We start from the raw sequence: 18,950 nt of genomic DNA on the forward strand, positions 1-18,950 counted from the left end.
CTTTTTTCTTTTTTTGGATCGTTTTCATCCCGCGAACCGGGTCGTTTGTTCGATCGCGTAACGCGATGACGCCGTGCAAATTTACGGGAATCCACAAACATGTAACGCGGGCTACATGTTGATCGATTCTCATTGGACGTGGTGCAAAGTATTCCATACACTCGTACAATGCGGCGTATCGACATTCGCCGCGAAACACCGTGTTCGTGTAAACTATTAATCATAAAGTTGTCACGGGACGACCGTGTATATTGTTCCGAATGTCAATATAATCCACGGTGCTAATGAACTCGCGTCTATATTAATTCGTCGCAATTTCTACACGCGATTCGAGCTAATACGAGGCATTTCAGCAACGACGCTTGTTCCCAACGAATGAAAACCGCCAGAATTAACCAAGGGTCCCAAATTCGCAGTATAGAATAAATCGTGCAAACGAAATCCCTCTTCTTACCCGTGTTTCTTCTTCGATCGTTCCCTTCGATCCCCTCCCCATATCGCAGATCAAGTGGTCAAGTGCTTTCCATCCACACTGGTAAAAATTTCCAACAGTTTTTTTGTCGAGCCAAGTATTTTTAATATGAAATCAACGCGGGAGAATCGTTAGTTGCGGGTACATTGCTAAAAATCTCCTCTTTTCTTTTATTTTCTTTTTTTTTTCCCCTCTTTTGATTCGCGAGGCGGTCCATACTTGAAACAATACGCTTTAAGAGGCATCGGCGGAACGAAAGAATCTCTTTAAACGGTACAATGATCAGCAAGCAGTACTGCATTCGTTTCTCTAAGGAACGTTTGTGCAATTTTTCTCGTAAATGGAAACGTTTCCTTATCTTCTCGCGACCTCGTTGAAAAATCTCCAGTCAGAGATGTACAACATTCCTTTCTTCCTTTGCCTAAAGTCGCGCATCCTTTGATTAATTTTCTACAGGCATCTGGATCCACTGGAACACGACAAATATATCCGTCACCCTCCGCTCCCTCGACCACGACCGCATTTTTCTTCCGCTCTTCTCCGTTTCTTTCACCCCTCGCTCACCCCTTCTCGTGAATTTATCATTTTACGAATTTACTCCTGCCCCCTCTCCTTTTAATCTCGTCTTCCTACCTATCATCCGCTTTCCCCTATCCTCTGAGAGAGGATTACCCTCTGTCACGCTCGATGATTTTTCACTCGATTGCCGTTGACATATAACGATGAATACAATTTTGATTTGACTTCTGATTGGAACAAACGATAGATTCTATTGCTATCTCTTCGATCTTAAATGCGATTCCTTTTTTTCTTTTTTTTCTTTTCGAAAAATAAATTACGCTTGCGCGTAAGAAAAGCGTGAATCAAGACGATTTCGACCAAAGACAAATTTATTCGATCCGTCTCATTTCGTTTCGTCCAGCCGTGCTTCCGACGAACATATTTATCGCGATAGTTTCTCCTCCCCCATAGCTTCCGTTTCGACATTTCCAGGGGAGGTTTCTTCCCAACCTATCTTATCTTCCCCTTAATCTCTTAGATCCCAGGACAAGAAAGATACGTTTCCCTTCCAAATTATTTTCCAATTCAACGCCACCCCAACGAGAATTTATTTCACTTTACTTGGTGCGAAAAAAATCAGGAAGAATTAATTTGTAACGAAAAAGGAAAAAATTGGAGAATTTATTTCACTTAAATTCGATGCATCGAATCTCGAGGAATATAGGAAATACGAAGGGGAACTGGTTTAAAATGAAATAGTGGACAAGTTGGAAGCGATAACACTTGAAAATTTCATCGAAACCGGAAAGAAAGGGGAAAGACGGGATCAATTAATTTCGCGTGAACGAGATTACGCGAAGGGCCACACCATCCCTTCGCGATTCGACGTCTGAAAATTGCGGCCATTCATCAGTCGTCATCCGAGGGGGAGGGGAGAAGAGATACGAGGGGATAGGCTCGCTTACCGTGTGCCGGTATTAATAATTAGAGCGGATAAAGGGACGGTAATTGAATCAGTGCCTTAATTAAAAATCGCAATTAGTGTCTTGGCCGAAGGAAGGAAGGAAGGCCCGCCTGCCTTACGTAAGCAAAATTGAATTAATATGCCGTCTGGTCCAAGGGACGGCACTCGACGGTCCTCAACGCTTAATGACAGAATTACGCGCGATGCCGGAAACGAGAGGGAAGTAACAACGGAAAACAAAAGAGGGAAACGCGTCACAAGCAGGGAAGGGAAACGAATCCTTGTCCTCGCCCGTGCACTTCTTCGACTCCTGCTCGAATAATCCGATTTTCCATTGGTTAAAATCACCGCGTCTTTCCAGCCTTCTCTCGTTGTTGATTTTGTCGATGCTGGAATTTACGGAAGTGGCGCAATACGTCGAAGAAAAAAAGAAAGAAACAACAAGCGGGGATTGTCAACGAATGCGGATTGCATAACGAGAAGGGTGGAGACTCGAATCCGGTCTCGTTCGTCTCTTTGCACTGGAGATTTAATCTCGAGGTTCGTAACGCCGCTAAGGGATTATTATGCGACACCATTTCGTATGTTCTATCCTGTTTTGTTGAGTTACAAGGACGTAATGTCAATACTAGGGGACAATTTCGAAAGGTTCTTTTTTTAAAGGAATATAATTTTTAACGATAAAACTTTCGAGTCTTCGGGACACTTTGATTATTGGCGAAGAAATGATTAACGCATCGTGTCGTGGTTTGTAGGAACGAGGTCGAAAGCCAATCAAAACGTATATTCCGTCGCGATTAATGAAGACGAGGCAACAGGACGGGGATTCGAAGCAAGCCTTTGAGCCTTGAGCGTCGAAATTGGAATTCTGGTGTCTGGTAATAGAAGGATATTCGATAAAGTTTACCCGAAACAAGCCTAATCGCTAATTGTTCCCTCACGATACACGAGATGCAATCAGTGATGCATTCGCTTGATCCTGGAAATACCGAAAATGCAATTACGGGGAAGCGAGTAATTAGAACACGATACTCCAAAGTAACCGAGGATGTAATTTCATCCCAAGTTCGTTTCGAGGATCGATTAACCGCCGATAAACACCGATTGTCAACGAGCGCGGCAATCAATTCGCGATACGGATATTTAATAATTTCGAAACATTTGCCAAATCTTGTACCCCAAATAGCAGAGTTGATTCGCCACCAGGCGAGACGGGCTACGATCATTTCACGGCCCGTATTTTCCTAAATTCTCGTTTTGTCATCGTGAATTCCGCGGTATAGCTTCCTGGAACTGGAGTAGAGGTTTTTACAACATAATTCCCTTATTATTCGGCAACGGAGAGGGACGCGAAATGCACCGACATAAAAGAATCTGCGCAACGTGTTCGAAAGAGTTCCCATTCTCTCCACGATATGTGCATTTACACTCCATGTGCTCCCCACTTTTCTTCCTCCTCCCCCTTTCCCCACCGACTTTGTCGCGCTCTTCCCTTCACGCTCCATCGCGGAATATTGCAATTCCGCTCCGTTCCACGGATTGTTTCGCTTCTCCCCCGCGCCTTTTTCTTCTTATAACGTACCGTATCCGCGACCAACCGCACCTTTCAATCTCTTTCTCCATTCTTTTCGTTCCTTTAATCGTTAGACCATCGTTAGATTCGTCCCAATGAAGGGTTGCACATTTTATATCGAGGATAGCGTACAGTTCCTTAATTCCCTTAATCGCTGCCTCCCGTTGAGAAGAGGGGAAGGGATAAAATTTTCCGCAAACACCACAATTGCGGCCAAAGTAACGAAACGTTGACGCTGTTTGCTCTGTTACGATAAATCGATTGACCAACGAGCGAGGTAGGCCGGAGGCGCAAGCATCGTGCAAACAATTAAAAAACTCCTCGATCGACGCGTACATCCTAGAGTAAGAGTTAATAATTAATAAGGAATATCGATAAACCAAACATCGTTTAACCAACGAATCGACGAATCGATCCAATGATTAAACAACTGCTCGTTGTATATCGCGTATCGTTGCGGGAAATGGTCGAGCAACTTCAACAACAATTTCCAACTAAAAATTATTCCCAAAGTTCAACGATTTTATCTCCTCGTTTGTTTATTCGTTATCTTCGTTATCTTCGAAAATTTCGTCAAACACGACAAGCAGAATTTCGCTGACGTGAATCCGAGTCCCGATTCGTTTCGTTGTGCGAATTCCCTTTATTTTGTTATAATGATATACGCGTTCGAGAAACGGGAATTAAAATTTCCCGCGCAATTAACTTTTTCTTCTTCCCTTCCGCCGACCCTTCTCAATTATCCCGAGAAAAAGAGAGCCGCGCATCAACGTTTTCTCCGCGTCGAACAAAATACATAGAGGGGCAAAATTACGTGGAATTGTATGCAAGCTGACAAAAATAGACGCGTGGTTGCGAGACTCTAAGCAACGAGAAGTACCACGGGAAATTCCACGGAACAGTGGCCCGCGATGTTTAGCATAACTCGACAAGAAGCGACGATACACGCGGCTCCACCGATGGGAATATTCCTCGCTTGCTAAATGCCCTCTCCTCCACCCCGCATCCACGAGTCACTGGAGATGACAGAGTAGAGAGTCTGAAGAGGGGGAGGAAAAAGAAAAAAAGAAGAAGAAAGGAAGAAAAGAAGGAAAAGAAGGAGGACAGAAAAACGACGGCTTCTCATCGGCGTTAACGCCAGTAACGTTAAATTGGCCGCGTGTCGCGCCACGGCGGAAGTGGAGGAGCGGAAACTGGAGGCGACACGCGTTTTCGAGGCGAGGCGAGCAGGATCGATTCACGCGGCCATCAATTAAGAAAAAGCTCGCGCAGAAAAGAGCAGAGAAGAGCAATCCACGTAACGCTACCCAACTGTGGAACCGGAGTACAAAACCCTTTGACGCTTCCGTACGTGTCGCAATTACACGGAACAAAACAGAGACCGGTCCTTCTTTCCTCCTCCTCCTCCTCCTCCTTCCCTTTCTCTCTCTCTCTCGCCCTTCTTTCTCCCTTCAACCGTTCCTTCCTTTTTTTTCTCCCCTCTCCTGGTTGTCACCCTCGACACGGGTGCCGTTGCCCCGCTACAGTCCTGCGAACAAAACAGTCTCGAAAATTTGCGTGCGCAAGTACGCTTTGAAACGCGACGAATTCCCACCCGTTCCGCGTTCAAAGGGAGAATCGCGCGACCGAAATTTCAATGGACGTGTCTCCACACCCAGGAGCGGCGTACAAGGCGCGAACACGCGCATGAGACGCGATAGTTGGGAGAAAACCGCAGGTTATGCATCCTCGATGCTCGTAGATAGGATTATACGCGCGGTTTTCCGTCTCGATCGAATTCTATCAAATCAAATGGAACGCGAGCTCGTCTCCTCTGGTGTTTCGGAAAATATAATAGCAGGGGAGGGGGGCAGTTATAGAAGGATATTAAAAAAGAAGCGCGTTCGTTTGATTCGATCCGAATGCAGCTTGCATTCTTTGTAAAAATATAATGGAACGTATATAGGCTCGGAATTGATTGATTCCCCCTTCCTTTTTTTCTTCAAAAGGGAGTTCAAGTATCAAAAGGGAATCGAATGAAGCTTCCCCCTTTCGAACGATTGGTTTCATCGCGGCAATACGATTTATCAATGGCACTCGCCAACCTACGAGGGTACTTGGAAACACCGATGTAACGTTACACTTGTTACATCGTTTCCTAATGTGAACTGTTGGAAAGTATCGGACGAAAACTTGGTTAGTAACCTTCATAAGTCGAGTTTTCTCCCTTCCCTTATTTTTCGTTTTTCGAGATTTACGCTTCCTTAATCACATCCCCTCCCCAATTTGGAATCTCGAATTCTTCTCGCGAGGAATCGACTCTTTTATGCGCCTCGTGCAACCAAAACGCTTAAAAAAATAAGTAAACTGTTCGCGAAGAGCCATCCATCGAAATCCAAAACGATGTTATCGAGAGAACCATCCATATATATAGAAAGAGAGAACGATGGACGATTTCCATCCGCGCGAGCTTTCGATCTCGAGCGCTGTTGGCGATGCGCGAATTAACGCTCGTCCACCACGAAACCTAACCTTGCATGCGCTCCAACTCGAAGGAGAGGATCGGGCGAGGTTGCCCCATCGAATCTGGTATTAAATCGTGGCTCGCCGCCCTTCGTGTTCTCGGATGTCAGCGAAATCGCAGGACGGTTATTAAGCTGGCACGACGTTAACTCGGCCGAACGAGTGGAAAGCGGGTTCGCGGGTCGCGCTAAATACCACTCGAGGGTGCAATGCCGGCTCATCATCGTCGTCGTCATAGGGAGATCGGTCTAAATGGCGCGCCTAAACGGTTCTTCTCCCGTGGATTATAGGGTGCAGTCGGCCTGGAATTTATTGCGTTTCGATTAGAAGGGAGGGGGGCGGAGGGAATAACGGCGGATTCAGACCTCTTCGAGACGGTTTAAGACGCTTTCGAGGATCGTGGAGGAACGGAAAGGGGATAGGTTCGGGGATAGGTTCTCGCTCGCTCGCGGAAGAAGTCTCAGTGGATGCTTCAACTTCGAAGAGAGGAGGGACTTGAATGAGTCAGCGCGGTTTAGTTTACACACGTTGGTTTCTTTTTTTCCTCTCCTCCTTTCCCACTCCTACCCTTTTCCCTCGCGAGCGTATTCGGAGCATAATGTTACCACGGACGTATCTCAGACATTTTCTCTGCGTTAAAAACTTTCCATCCGATTTTCTTTCTTGCGCTGTTGCCGAGCTGTTTGTGGAAAAAATAGAATTATTGCTAATTCGATAATCTGAAAATTAGTTCGAGTCGAATTATGTCCCGAATTAAGAATCCAATACTTACAAAGTAAATATGGATTATTTGATATAACTTTTTCGTCGCCTTTGCAAAATTCTCAACCTCGACTCGAAACTCGATTGAAAATTTCTGGAACGAACCGAAGAAGAGAAGAAAGAAAGGGGAAGAAAGAAAAAATATTGGAACACGCACTCGAAACGGGAACGTGGAAGGACGATAACGCGCGATAGTAACGTTAGAAACGGGAAAATATCGTTTAGGTGTTTTCTGTCGAAAACAGTTTCGACCGGCGTTGGCCATCCGCCAATCGAAGCTCTCTCGCGCCGCGTGCAAACCAGGCCGAAAACGGCCAACGATCCCCGGATCGCGAAGACGCGCGCGGACGGAGGCGGTGGAGGTGGTGTGGGGGTGGATAAAATAAAACGAGGGTAGTTGCGACTCGGAGAAAATAGAAAGTTGCCATGGTAGCGCGTAAACATATAAATCTCGTTGACCGAGAGAAGGAGAGGAACAAAGAGAGGGGAAGAGAGAGAGAGAGAGAGATAGGTTGGCTGCAGTTGAAAGTTAACACTCGTTCCGCTTTTGCTCTTCCTTGCCCGCGTTCTTTAACCGCGTTTTATCTCGCCGTCCCGCTCTCTCCATACCATCCCACCCTCTGCTATTTATCCAAGAGCCAATCGAGTTTCGAATCGAGATCGGATGAAACGATCGGCTCTTCGACGTGTCTCGCGGCCCCCTAAACCTCGCGAATTTCATTTTTCTCCCCCCTTATTGCCTTCCTTTTGTCTCCCGCAATCGTCCGCGCGGATATCTGTGGACAAAAACGGCCAACACGAAGATGTCGAACGAGAGGCGGGGGGAATAATCGAATAATCGTATACGTCAAAGAAGCGGAATACGATTACGAGATCAAGTTGTTTCGGCGTTGGTTGAATCGACACCGGTGCTTGTTACGAGGAGGAAGGGGAGGAAGGCTGACCTAAATTGAGATTTCCCAGAGGGGATGAGTCCGTACTATAACATACGGTTGGACTATTCTGTTTTTAAAACGCCGCGAGGGGGCAAAAGGAATGAATAAATTTGGAGCCGTTTGAAAGAATCGTTTCTCTCTCGTCGAGGGCTAATTTTACTACTAATCTCGGCCGAGGGAAAATATTCGCGATAATTTGCTTTAACTTTAAGATATCAAGTTTCGAGGCTCGACTAATCCTCGCGTCGATGTAATACCACTAGGATAGTCGTCCTTAATGCTTTTAAAGCTTGAAACTTTTTTATCGTCGTAAAAAATTTTCAAACTCCTCGTTATTTCGAATATTTTCCAATTTACAAATTAAAAGATCTCGAGTACCGAGTGTACGAGGATTAAGAAACGATTATAACTTTATAGCCGCAAAAAAAAAAGAATGTTCCCTTCTTCTTCTTCTTCTTCGCCATTCTTCTCCTTTCTCGAGCATCTACTCGCTAATCCGTATCGACCTCCATAACGAGCTTTGTCAATCCCCATCACGTATTTATCTTACAAAACGATTTACAAACGCGATCGTTTAAAAACGATCGCGAAGAAGGCACGAAACCGTTTATCGTACCCGTCAAATGCGATCGTAAGACCGCTAATTCAATAACGCCGCTTATCTCGGCCGCAAAATATATTAAACGCGTCGCGAAATAATTGGAGGAGGAGTAGGAAGCGGAGAAGGAGGAGAAGATTGCGGCAAGAATATTTTCCCCACAGGGTTAGATAGATCGGTTCCCAAGAGCCGGATAGAAAATTCCTGGAGCGTCGATTATCAGTCGATTCTCGATCGGGGGGACGGCGCTGCGCTGCGCGGCCCGGCGAAATAAAAGCGTAATATAGAGATGCCATTGCGTGGAATCAGGGCTGTAAAAGACGAAGACGGATATCGCGGCCGCCGATCTTCTATAGGCATTATTCGAGCGGATCGTTTAAGGATCCCATATAAAACGCGTATTCATATTTCCCCTTCCGGGAAGGAACAAGGATCGTGACCCGATACACCCAGCTATTTATATATATATATATATATATAAAATACTCCCATAAACGATTTTACAGCCGAAAGTTAAAGCTATGCCCTCGCTTGTAAACCGGTGCTAACTCGTGCGCGAAACCTTATTGTTCTTCGCAACACGGAAGACGTTTCGCAGCCTTCGATCTCTCGAGCTTCTCGACCTTCCTCCCTAAAAAAATTAACGAATCTGGTCGAATTCGAGTGGAATTTTTATTTCTATTTCAGCCTAATTTGTCATCTCGGCCCTCCTTGTGTGTCCGTAAATTCTCGAGAATCTTCGAGGACCAAGGACTCCTCTGAAGGGGAGAGGGAGGAGGACTCGAAACACGCGGATGGTGATGCTGATTGCGAGATTACCGGAAGAGTGGATTAATTCCACCGGCCCGCATGCCTCGCCCCGCTCCCTCTTCGAATCGCAATTTACCGGAACTTATAATGGACCGAATCCCTTTGCCTCGCGTCCGACTGAAACTTGCCTAACTCGATCACCGCTTTATAATTCTCGTTTAACTGCGGTGTCTTGGGAAATACGCGGCCACTTTCCACGCTCGATAGTTTCAAAAATTCTCGCGGAAGGATGACGAGTCGGAGAGACGGATCTTGGAATCTTGAACGTCGGGGGAGAAAATTGGGAACGTCGTCCCAGCGTTGGACGATCGCGGTGGGAAATTGGGAACGGCTCGCGTGAAAAATTTCACTCGTGTTCTTTTTACGTAACGCGAGGACGGGGAAGGCATATTTCAGAACCGGTTATCATCGAGACATCTTTCGAAACATCTTTGTCCCATTCCGTATTTCCTCGGCCCAACCGCTCCACGCCTTATCTCGCAATCCTCCTCGAGGTAAAAAAATTCCACGTCAACCGACATCATCTACGGCGATCGTGGATCGTCGATCGTAAAATCTTTATCACGGTTTAATCCCTTTAGGGGCTTTCCCCGGGTCTGGATATACCACGGCTGATATACGGATCATCGCGGCTGAATATTCCGCGTCGTTACGTCGAATAAAAATTCAGCCCGAAGGATGTCGGCTCGAAACGAGCCATTAGTCTTTGATCGCGTTTCGATGTTTGCCCCATATTCGGGGAACTGGTGCGGGTACCACCCTTTCGGCATGGTCGGCGCTGAAATTTTCATCAGCCTCGTCTCTCTGCTCCTCCGCCTTTCTCCCCTCGCTTGATCGGTATCGTTACGGTGCCAACGTCACAGGGATATCATTTCTTTCCGGTGAAATAGGGGTACAATTCTATTTCACGTTTATAATTTGTATTTGGGACGGAATCGTGACCGAGGCGAATCATCCGTTGGCGATGAATGGCAAACGGGCGTAGATAGGAACGAGCGTCGTCGAATGGTTGATAACCGAATTGAAACATATTGGTCATCGTCTGCTGCGGATAAATTTATCGCTAATTATCGATAAACCGCGCAGTCAAGGTCTCTCCCCTTGTATATATAGATTTATATATATACACGCAATTTGCCCGCTCTAGTCTATTAACCGTCGCTAATTGAATGCTAATAAAATTTATAGCCGCGGCTATAGAAGGGGTTGCACGTTCCGAATACGAACGCGAAAACACAAAAGCACAGCCGATGCTTTTCGTCGAATCTCGTGATCCGCGAAAAAAAAAGAAGAAAAAAGAGAGGAACGAGCCGACTCATTCCATGCATCTATCACCAGTTAGTCAAGCTCGTGGTTTCTCACTCGATAACATTATATAGCGATTTTAATAATAGGGGTTGCTCGAAATTAATGCGGTGTATTTTGATATTTAGGTTGACGAATCTCGTGTTTTACAATGGCATTGTGCACACTCGTGACACGCCGCGCTCCATGGGACGAGATACGCGTAGTTCCACCAGGCTGCATCTTGACACGATTTAGCAACGCGGTTAATAGACGACGCCCTAATTTCGTTCGAATTAGCCGAGTGAACAATGGCCGAAGAATCGAAAATGGATGCGTGCAAATGTTTGTGGACGAATAAAGGGGGAGAGAAGTATTTTTCGACGAGGAAAGTTTTTCAACTTGGGAATCGTGAAACGGAAATGCATAATGCGAGAGAGAAGATCGATGAAGATGAGAACGTGTAGATACTAGGATCGCAAGAAATCTATTTATTTTATCCGTGATAAAAATATTGGGACGACTACAATTATTAAATACAATTCTATCAACTAACTTGTCACGTTATTTATGTTCAAAGATTTTATTCGATGCTGTGAATTTTCGATTCGTTTCTTTTCTATTTTTTAATTGCGAATTCTTTGTCCAATTCGTTTAAAAAAACACGTTAATAATTACGATAAAATATGCATAATAATTTAAATGATAATTCCGAATTCATTTTTCACATTTTTCCTTTTAATAATTATCATCGTTAACGTGTACATAAATTTATTCATGGAACAAGGTTGCGCGCGCGTTGCCCTCGGGTTGTTTTTCAAAGTTGCTATTAACAGCGGGACTCAAAGTAAACAGAGGTTTAAGAGAAAAAAGTTTAAGAGAAGGTAGGTTGAAAAGGAGCGGCAACGGTTACTCTCTAAAATCGTATAAAACTGCTCGCTTCCAAATTATTCGCCTCTTATTAACGCGATAAACGGATTTTAATGACTCTTGTAAACGTTTATTGTAACGAAAAATTCTAACATCGGGGAACGGATGACTTCATGGCCCAGAGAGACAGTTTTCTCTTTATTTTCTCACGAAATTGTTTTTTCTTTTTTTTTTATCAACCGAGAACAGATTCGTCGCTCGCGAGATTTCGCGCGTCGCTAATGTTAAGCGAGAATTAATTCTATTTGTACTTCGTTTAAGTGAGCGGCAATCAACAGCTATTATCCAACTTTAATTTCGAATTTAGATTAGAAGAAACTTGCATTAAGGTCCATCGTATTATGTACGATGGCGTTTCAAGATGATGATGCACGTGCAAAGACAAAGGTCGAGAAAAGGGAATAAAATTTAATATTAAACAGTGTTTCGAGAGAACATTTTCGAATGCGAGAAACATTTGACGTTTAATCGAAAAAAGGGATCGATTTTTAAGAGGAGACTGTTGTTGAACCGTTGGAGATGTTGGTAAAATGTGGGGAATCGTAACGTTTAGAGGGTAGGAATAATGGCGCGCTCGAAAGTGGAATGAGCACGTATGTAATCAGACACGCGAACAGTGAAATAATATCTACGCTCTGAGCCATTTCCTATGAAAAGGGAAACAAAATTCCACGCTTTCGAATTAACCTTAATTTCTCTTAATTATTCTCAACCTTCGAACCCGTAAGTCGAAAAAAGATATGCGTAAAAAAAGAAGGATCTTTAGAATCGTCTCTTCTATTTAAATTTTTCATGATTTGAATAAACGTTACAGTATTTTTTTTTCCTTTCTTTTTTTTTTTTTTTTAAGGATTTATAGGAATGAGGATTTACGAAAGCGAGGGAAACTTTTGAAAATTTATCTTTCAAAAGTCAAACAAAAAAAAAAAATTTTAAAAGACCGAATAAAGAAAGTAATTTATTTTTATAACACAACATAACAGACTGTTTCGATTTGTTCCAGCGACCATACGCTTAAAATTTCGAAAAACTCTTTCTATTTATGCAACCACCGCTTCAATTTCTCGTGACTGAATACACTTATCGTCGTATTTTCGAAATCGTCGTTCCGTTCGTTTTCCATAGTGAAAGCCACACCGCGCAGATCCATCTTTATTTACCGTGTACATCTTCCGTACGAAGGGCAGCGACGTTCATTCGCCGTGAAACCCCATTGTATTCGCAGCTGTACCAGAAACACGTACAATGGTTTCTAGGCACCGGTATCCGCTCCAACCCCTGAGCGGGTTAGGTTGCGACCGATGTTGAAACTAGCGCAGTCCCAACGCTTATAGTCACAACGAACTATATCCTGCGTGGGAGAATGGGACGCGGAAGGGAAAGAAGATTCGCGATCGATCAAACGTCGGATTATCGATGGTTAACTTCTGATTAACTATCTCTCTTTCTCTCCTCGTGAGATGCAACCTTCTTCGGTTTTGAAAGGTCGATTCGTCTCTTCCAAGAGAGTTGAAAAAAAAAAAGAAGAAAGAAAAAAAACGAGGAACGAACGAGTTTCGTTTCACGGGTTTCTCCGGCGAAAAAACCGGCGAGGCATAAAAATAATTTACAAGGGAATCGAGTAAGACGGCGAATAGTCGGAGCAGACTGCAGAACCACCCCGCAATCTGGCATTAGCTTTCCAGCGAAACGACAACCCTTCTTATGAAATTACATCGAGCTAGATGAAGACTCTTTCGGAAACGGAGTTGATGGCGGAGGGAAGAGGGAGAAAATAAAGATTTTCACTCGTGAAATTCCTTATCTCGGTAAAGATTCCTCTGAATTTTTCTTTTTAAACGCGCCGGGGTTTAACCCCGCGAAATAAACTCGACTTTGAGATCGGGCAGAATTAAATACCGAAATAGACGGAAGGCGGGAGGGGGAAAAAAAATCCTTCCTTCGCTCGGCCCAATTGCTAATCCTCGAAATCGTCCGGAGTAACGTCGAAACGTTGCTACCTTTTCTAAACCTCTTCTCTTTCTCTCCGTTTTTCTCTTTTTCCCCCTCCTTTCTCAAGAAGCGAATGCGAAACTGGAAAATAAGCGGGAGCTTTCAGCGGAAAACCGATCTTTATTCGGGCGCATTGGAACACACATCCGGTCGGTCCCAGGAGTGCGGCAACAGTTTCCATTTCAGAATAAGTGAGGGAAAAGTGGAAGTGGGCTTTCAGCGAGGCCGTTTGTAACGAGACAAAGGGACGTTTATTCGCCCGGAACCGGAACTGGGTGTCTCCTTACGAATTACTTTCGCGTCGAGAATCGATTTCCGATCGCCCGCGGCCAGAATCCCCGCTGTTGACTCGGCACGAACCAGATAAGATGGGACAGCAAGCAGGAGGAGGAGGAGGAGGAGGAGGAGAGGATTTGCCGAGTCGAAAAGCGGGAAAATGGACGGGCCGGCCTCGGGCTTTCTTCTCTCGGCCCCGCTTCTCGCGCTTAAATATTCCAAGATCCTCGGCTACCCGAAACAGCATATGCTCGTGTCTTCCGACCGAAAATTTGAGAATTTTGTATACACGGTGGCGTGGCATCGTGAAACACGATAGTCCTTCTCCTCTCCCACCCCATTGTTTCTAATTCCGCCCGGCTCGAATCGCGACGATAAAAGTTTTTCGGAAATACGGGCAAAATGTAAATTCATCGAGGCGGAACGAGCCCGCTTGAATGAAAGGGGAACTGAATGTGGGGGAAGAGTATAAAGGTGGGGAAAGTTTCGTGACTGTGCGCGGTGGAGAATCGCGTTTGCTTTCGAATGGAAGAACGTAAAAGTGGTCGGAGCGCATCAATCTCCGAGTTGTTAGATGACATGCGCCAAGTGAATTTAATTCTCGAAAAGTAGAATTAATCAAGATTAACGAGTTCTCTCTCTCTATTCCTTTCTCTATGCTAATAAATCCAACAGATCTTTGCCGTATTTTCTCCTTTTTACAGAATTATTCGGGTAAATAAACGGGACATGACGTTGGGAAGATCCCAAACGCTGTGAATCACGATTTTTCACAATTTTCCACAACCCTCTCCTTCGTCGCGGCCAAACAGGAAAATATTATATATATAAGGAGGAAAAATATGCACTGTTGCTTTATCGATTAACAAATCGACATGGGAACCGAACTCGTCGTCAAATCACGAGAAAGATCGTACACCGAGATTCGAGATCTTGCATCTCAATAAAGATGCGAATGAATCGATCTCGTAATATCTTTTGTATTTCAGAAGAATCGGATTCGAAATATTTCGAGGTACAGACCTATCATCGCAATAGGGTGGATATTTCAAAGATACAAAGATTGTATATTTTTCCTGAGGACATCGATAAACTGTATAGGGGAGGTATCCATTGCAATTTTATGTATCGAGAAAGTCGATTCCGTGGTTGGGATTCTTTTCATCATTCCTCCGTTTCGATTCGAGGAGAAGGAGCGGGGCGTGTAGATTCGAGGCGAAGGAGAGATAAGATGGAGGAGGTAAGGGAAAAGAAATGTAGAAAGAAGGGGGAGGAAAGAAGATAAGAAGCTTTGACGAAGTGGCAAAGTGAAAAATGGGGAAAGTAACATCGCGCTTAAAGAATTCGACAAAAGTGGATCTCCGTGGAACTGTCTTTGCTCGTGGTAACGCGAGTTTCAATCTTTCTAATGGACTAAGAACTAACTTTCTTAACAATTATCGCGGCGAGGAAACAGATGTCTCTTGGAAATTCTGACTCCTGTTTTCAAAGTCACGATGGAGATGGTAACGATGGAAATGAAAGGGATCGGTATTTATTATCGTCGATTGGTCAAACATATTCCATGCGAATAGCGTTTCGAGTATCTTTCGAATTAACCGAGATTGGCTACAGTTTTAACAGAGGCCAACTCCGCGTCGAGTGTATTGCAAACAAAACGAAACGGTTAAAGTACGGGGAAGCGGCTGACTTTTTCGTGTCGTAAAAAAAAAAAAAAAAAGATGTAGCTTTGAAGCAACCAATTAACGCAAATATTTACATTTGGCGGTAAAAAAAAATCTTGGATTTGAATCTTCCTGATTGACGCCGCCTATTGGTTCGTTCGAATTTTTCTTTCCCCAAATAAAATCAAAATCGCGTCGAATCATCGATAACTTTTTATTTGTTTAAAGAACATCAACGTATTCATATTCAAAATATTTCTTTATATTCGAGGGAAAAGTTAATTAATCGATGAGACGAAAATCTTAAATCTAAATATCGTTCTTCATAAACTTTATCTAACAGATTACGAATACACGAATACGCACAATTATAAAAAAAAATAAAATAAAAAAAAAATAAAGAAAAAAAAGGAAAGGAAAATAAGTGGAAAGAAAAATAGTTACAGAATGAAACGCAAATAAACGATACGCGTCGAGTTTCAAAACAGATAGATACGTGAAACAACGAAACGAAAGGGGCGCGAGGAATAGATTGGAACAAGCAGCGCGAGATTTTTTAAAAATGCAGAACTGCAATCTGTCTAATGGATTCGATGGCTCGATCGTACACTCGTTCGTGCAAATATCGCGAGCGTACGAGAGAGAGAGAGAGAGAGAGAGAAAGAGAAAGGAGGAAAAAAAATGTCTGTTTTCAAAGCAAGCTTCTATTTAACCTCGAAATTGATGTAATACACTTCCCGGTGAATAGATCGGGATCCCTCTTGGCTAATCGAACAAGCGATAGGGAAGAATGGTAGCTATTGCTGTGTCTGGTTTTCAAACCAGAAGAAAATGGACGAGATAGGTTCCGGGTTAAAGAATACCTGAGAGAAGACGAAGGAATCGAGAAGAATTTCGATTTTCCAACGGGATTTCGAAATTGCCTAGACTGCAATTTTTCGAAAGTATACCATACCCTTTCCATCTTCCTTTCCGATCTCCCCTCTAAAATCGAGATTCCATTTTAAGAAGATTTACCGTGGTCGCCATTGTTTCGAACAGAGATCCCGAAACGTCGAGATTGGTACAGTGGCTATTAAAACGGACAGGCAAACACTTGGGTGAATTACGATCATGCCTTGAATAATAGGGAAGCGACGTAGCGGTTATTAATAATGACAAACCGTATCACGTTTCATCCCGGGATGGCTTCGATGGATCGATGTTGTCGAACGGTAAAGTCGGATGAATCCTAAGATCCGATTGTGGATTACGGAGGCAAGTAGCGTGGAATAGTACCGTTTGGGGCAAAAGCATTCGTCGTCACAAGTGCATAACAAGCCAATTGATCTCGCGGATTAATTAATTCCAATTGTTCATCTTGTTATGGAGATATTTGGAAACATTCCACGGTTCAATTTTTTTTAATAATAAATATCGCGTTGTTTATTATAAAATTCTTCCAGTTAAAAAAAAATCACTCGCACATTTTTCACGGAGCAGGATATAACGATTATTCAACATTTGACCGGAGCGAATATATAACGGAAATTTCCACACCGTAAGTATAAAACCGAATTACATCAAGAAAAATCACCTTGATATTTCCTTTCGCGCGTGTACTCGTATAAATCGTAATTTTCTTCATCGAGCTCTCCTTTCTCGAAGAAAAACGTCCCATCAAGGCCTTGATCAAGTCACTTTTCGCGAGTCGAATCGTCCGCTTCTAAATTTCGGATTGGTATCGGATAATATAATTGCAGGAACGTTGACCGGCCATTTGATTATCTTCGAAAATTAATAACCGTTATTAATTATGATCGTTGCCGAGGTCTTGATATCGCCGATACTTCGTAGCCGGATTGTACCGGTGGAGGATTTCGCAAACTGGCTCATTGGCACTGTCAGTGAAGCATGTTGCTGACCCACGTATCGACCACCAGGGGCTTCACCCACCCAACGGGGGTAGATTTCTGCACAAGACGCACTGCACACCCCATCCCTCGCTCGATTCTCCACACCGATATTCCTTGCTCGTTCACCGCGTGTTTACATCGTACTTCTCCCGACACCGCCGCGGCGATACTACGCATCCGTCTACGCGGATCGTCGAACGCCCGTTCCCCTTGCTTCCTCTGTGCCTTCGTCAATAATATTTCCTCTCCTTTCGTTGTTGTTCCTCCGAGGAGAAGTATCGATAACACTGGTGTTTGGTTATGCCGTGTACACTCGTTCGCGCGAAATGATATTATGAAGGAGAAATATGGAGCTGTTTTGAAATTATATACGTGTGAAATTATACGAGGGACACAAATTTATAATAACATCGATACGCTATTTTGACGAATTATTGAAAATTGTTTCTGTTTCTAGATTTAACTGTCCGACAATTTCACGGGACAAATCTGTACGATATCCCGGCATATCGTGGAAAGCTTCTTTTGCTGAATACTTTTTGCTTCCAGGATACGTGGAACCAGAGAATAGCTAAGAGGAGCGGGTTTAAACAAATTTTACAGTCTCGGTATCTCGCCACGATGAAGTGTTGCACGCTACGATTCTCGGAGATCCGTTACTGTCAAGCTTTACCTACGGAGGGGACGTATAGGGGCAAACGTAGCATAAATCTCGAAGCGCAAACTTTCTGCCAGATCTCGAAATAAAACGTTCCCTGTCTTGGTAGATTTTCGCGCGAGAGAGAAATAGAACTCGAGGTAAAGTGAGATCCCATATTCGGGGATTATTATCTGTAATTTCTGTACCGGTTTAAGATGGTGATTTAACAATGCGTTATATAGTAATCGGTGTTGGCTCGCATCCTTGTTAATTTCGCGTGTGATACTTTTAATTAATTCATGTTAAACAGCCGTTTAATTGGCAATTCGATCGAATCAATTGATTGTTTCATCGATTGGCTTTCGTATCGCGGTGCCTCGACTAATTTGCGTTAATTAAATGAATTCCCCGGAATTAATGAACGCTTTTCATCACCGGTAACGAGACCGATTAAAATATTTTACGCATTAACGTAATCTTCCGCTTTGAGAGCTCTGTAAAATCAAAGTACCAGTTCCTCCATCGAATTTTATTACTTTCGATCTTTGAAAAATCGTCGATCCGTGATATCTCTACCCACGTAATACAAAAGTCGACTTTAAACGACCTTTTAAAGAAAACTTTTTAGAAATCTCTTTCGTTCGATTAACACTTTTTTACTTGTTGCGCGTGGCGTATCCGGTTTTATCCGTCAGCATCGTCACGCATTATCAAATTTCGCACCTCAAAGGATGATATACAAGGTGAGAAGAGGACCATGGAAAGTAATACGTATTTTCTTCCTTCCAATTTCAGAGACACGATACTCGCGAAATAGACAGAGAGATAAACGAGCGTGTAAAAGTTATTGGACGTAACGTAAGCGTAACGAAAGTCTCTCTTTCTTCGGTGATTCAACTCCTTGACGCGAAGTATCGAAGTTCGATACGTGAATGAATTGCAGCTAGCTCGTCGCTGCGAGCAATCCTCTTGCCTCGCACGCGAAACGATTGTCAGCGGCAGTCGAGCGTTAATCAGTCTTCAATTTGTCTCCATCGCTGCTGTAATTGCGCGTCCGCCAGACGAGCGTTGTAGAATTCTCGTTGCGCGTCCATCCGCGGAACGAGCGCTTAACTCCTTTCCAATCCTTTCTGTCGTTAACGACATTGATTT

General features: G+C 43.7%; 1 protein-coding gene across 4 annotated transcripts in view; it reads right to left on the minus strand.

The window, feature by feature from the left end:
• The window catches only part of LOC108001752 (carcinoembryonic antigen-related cell adhesion molecule 2-like), a 124,524-nt gene extending 107,191 nt beyond the window's left edge, over window positions 1–17,333 (minus strand). The window contains exons 1-2 of one of the 4 annotated variants that reach the window (XM_062079464.1): window positions 16,840–17,332; window positions 455–941 (exon numbers count right to left, since the gene is read on the minus strand). Coding sequence is in view for 1 of the 4 variants with exons in the window: in XM_062079470.1 (XP_061935454.1) it covers window positions 16,840–16,923 (84 nt within the window). In the remaining 3 variants the exon portion in view is untranslated. Of the gene's footprint in view, window positions 1–454; window positions 942–16,839 lie in introns of all 4 variants that reach the window. The other 3 variants (XM_062079470.1, XM_062079463.1, XM_062079462.1) reach the window with 3 other exon arrangements.
• Window positions 17,334–18,950: the final 1,617 nt, after the last annotated feature.

Source organism: Apis cerana, linkage group LG9 (assembly GCF_029169275.1).
Source record: "Apis cerana isolate GH-2021 linkage group LG9, AcerK_1.0, whole genome shotgun sequence".
NCBI lineage: Eukaryota > Metazoa > Arthropoda > Insecta > Hymenoptera > Apidae > Apis > Apis cerana.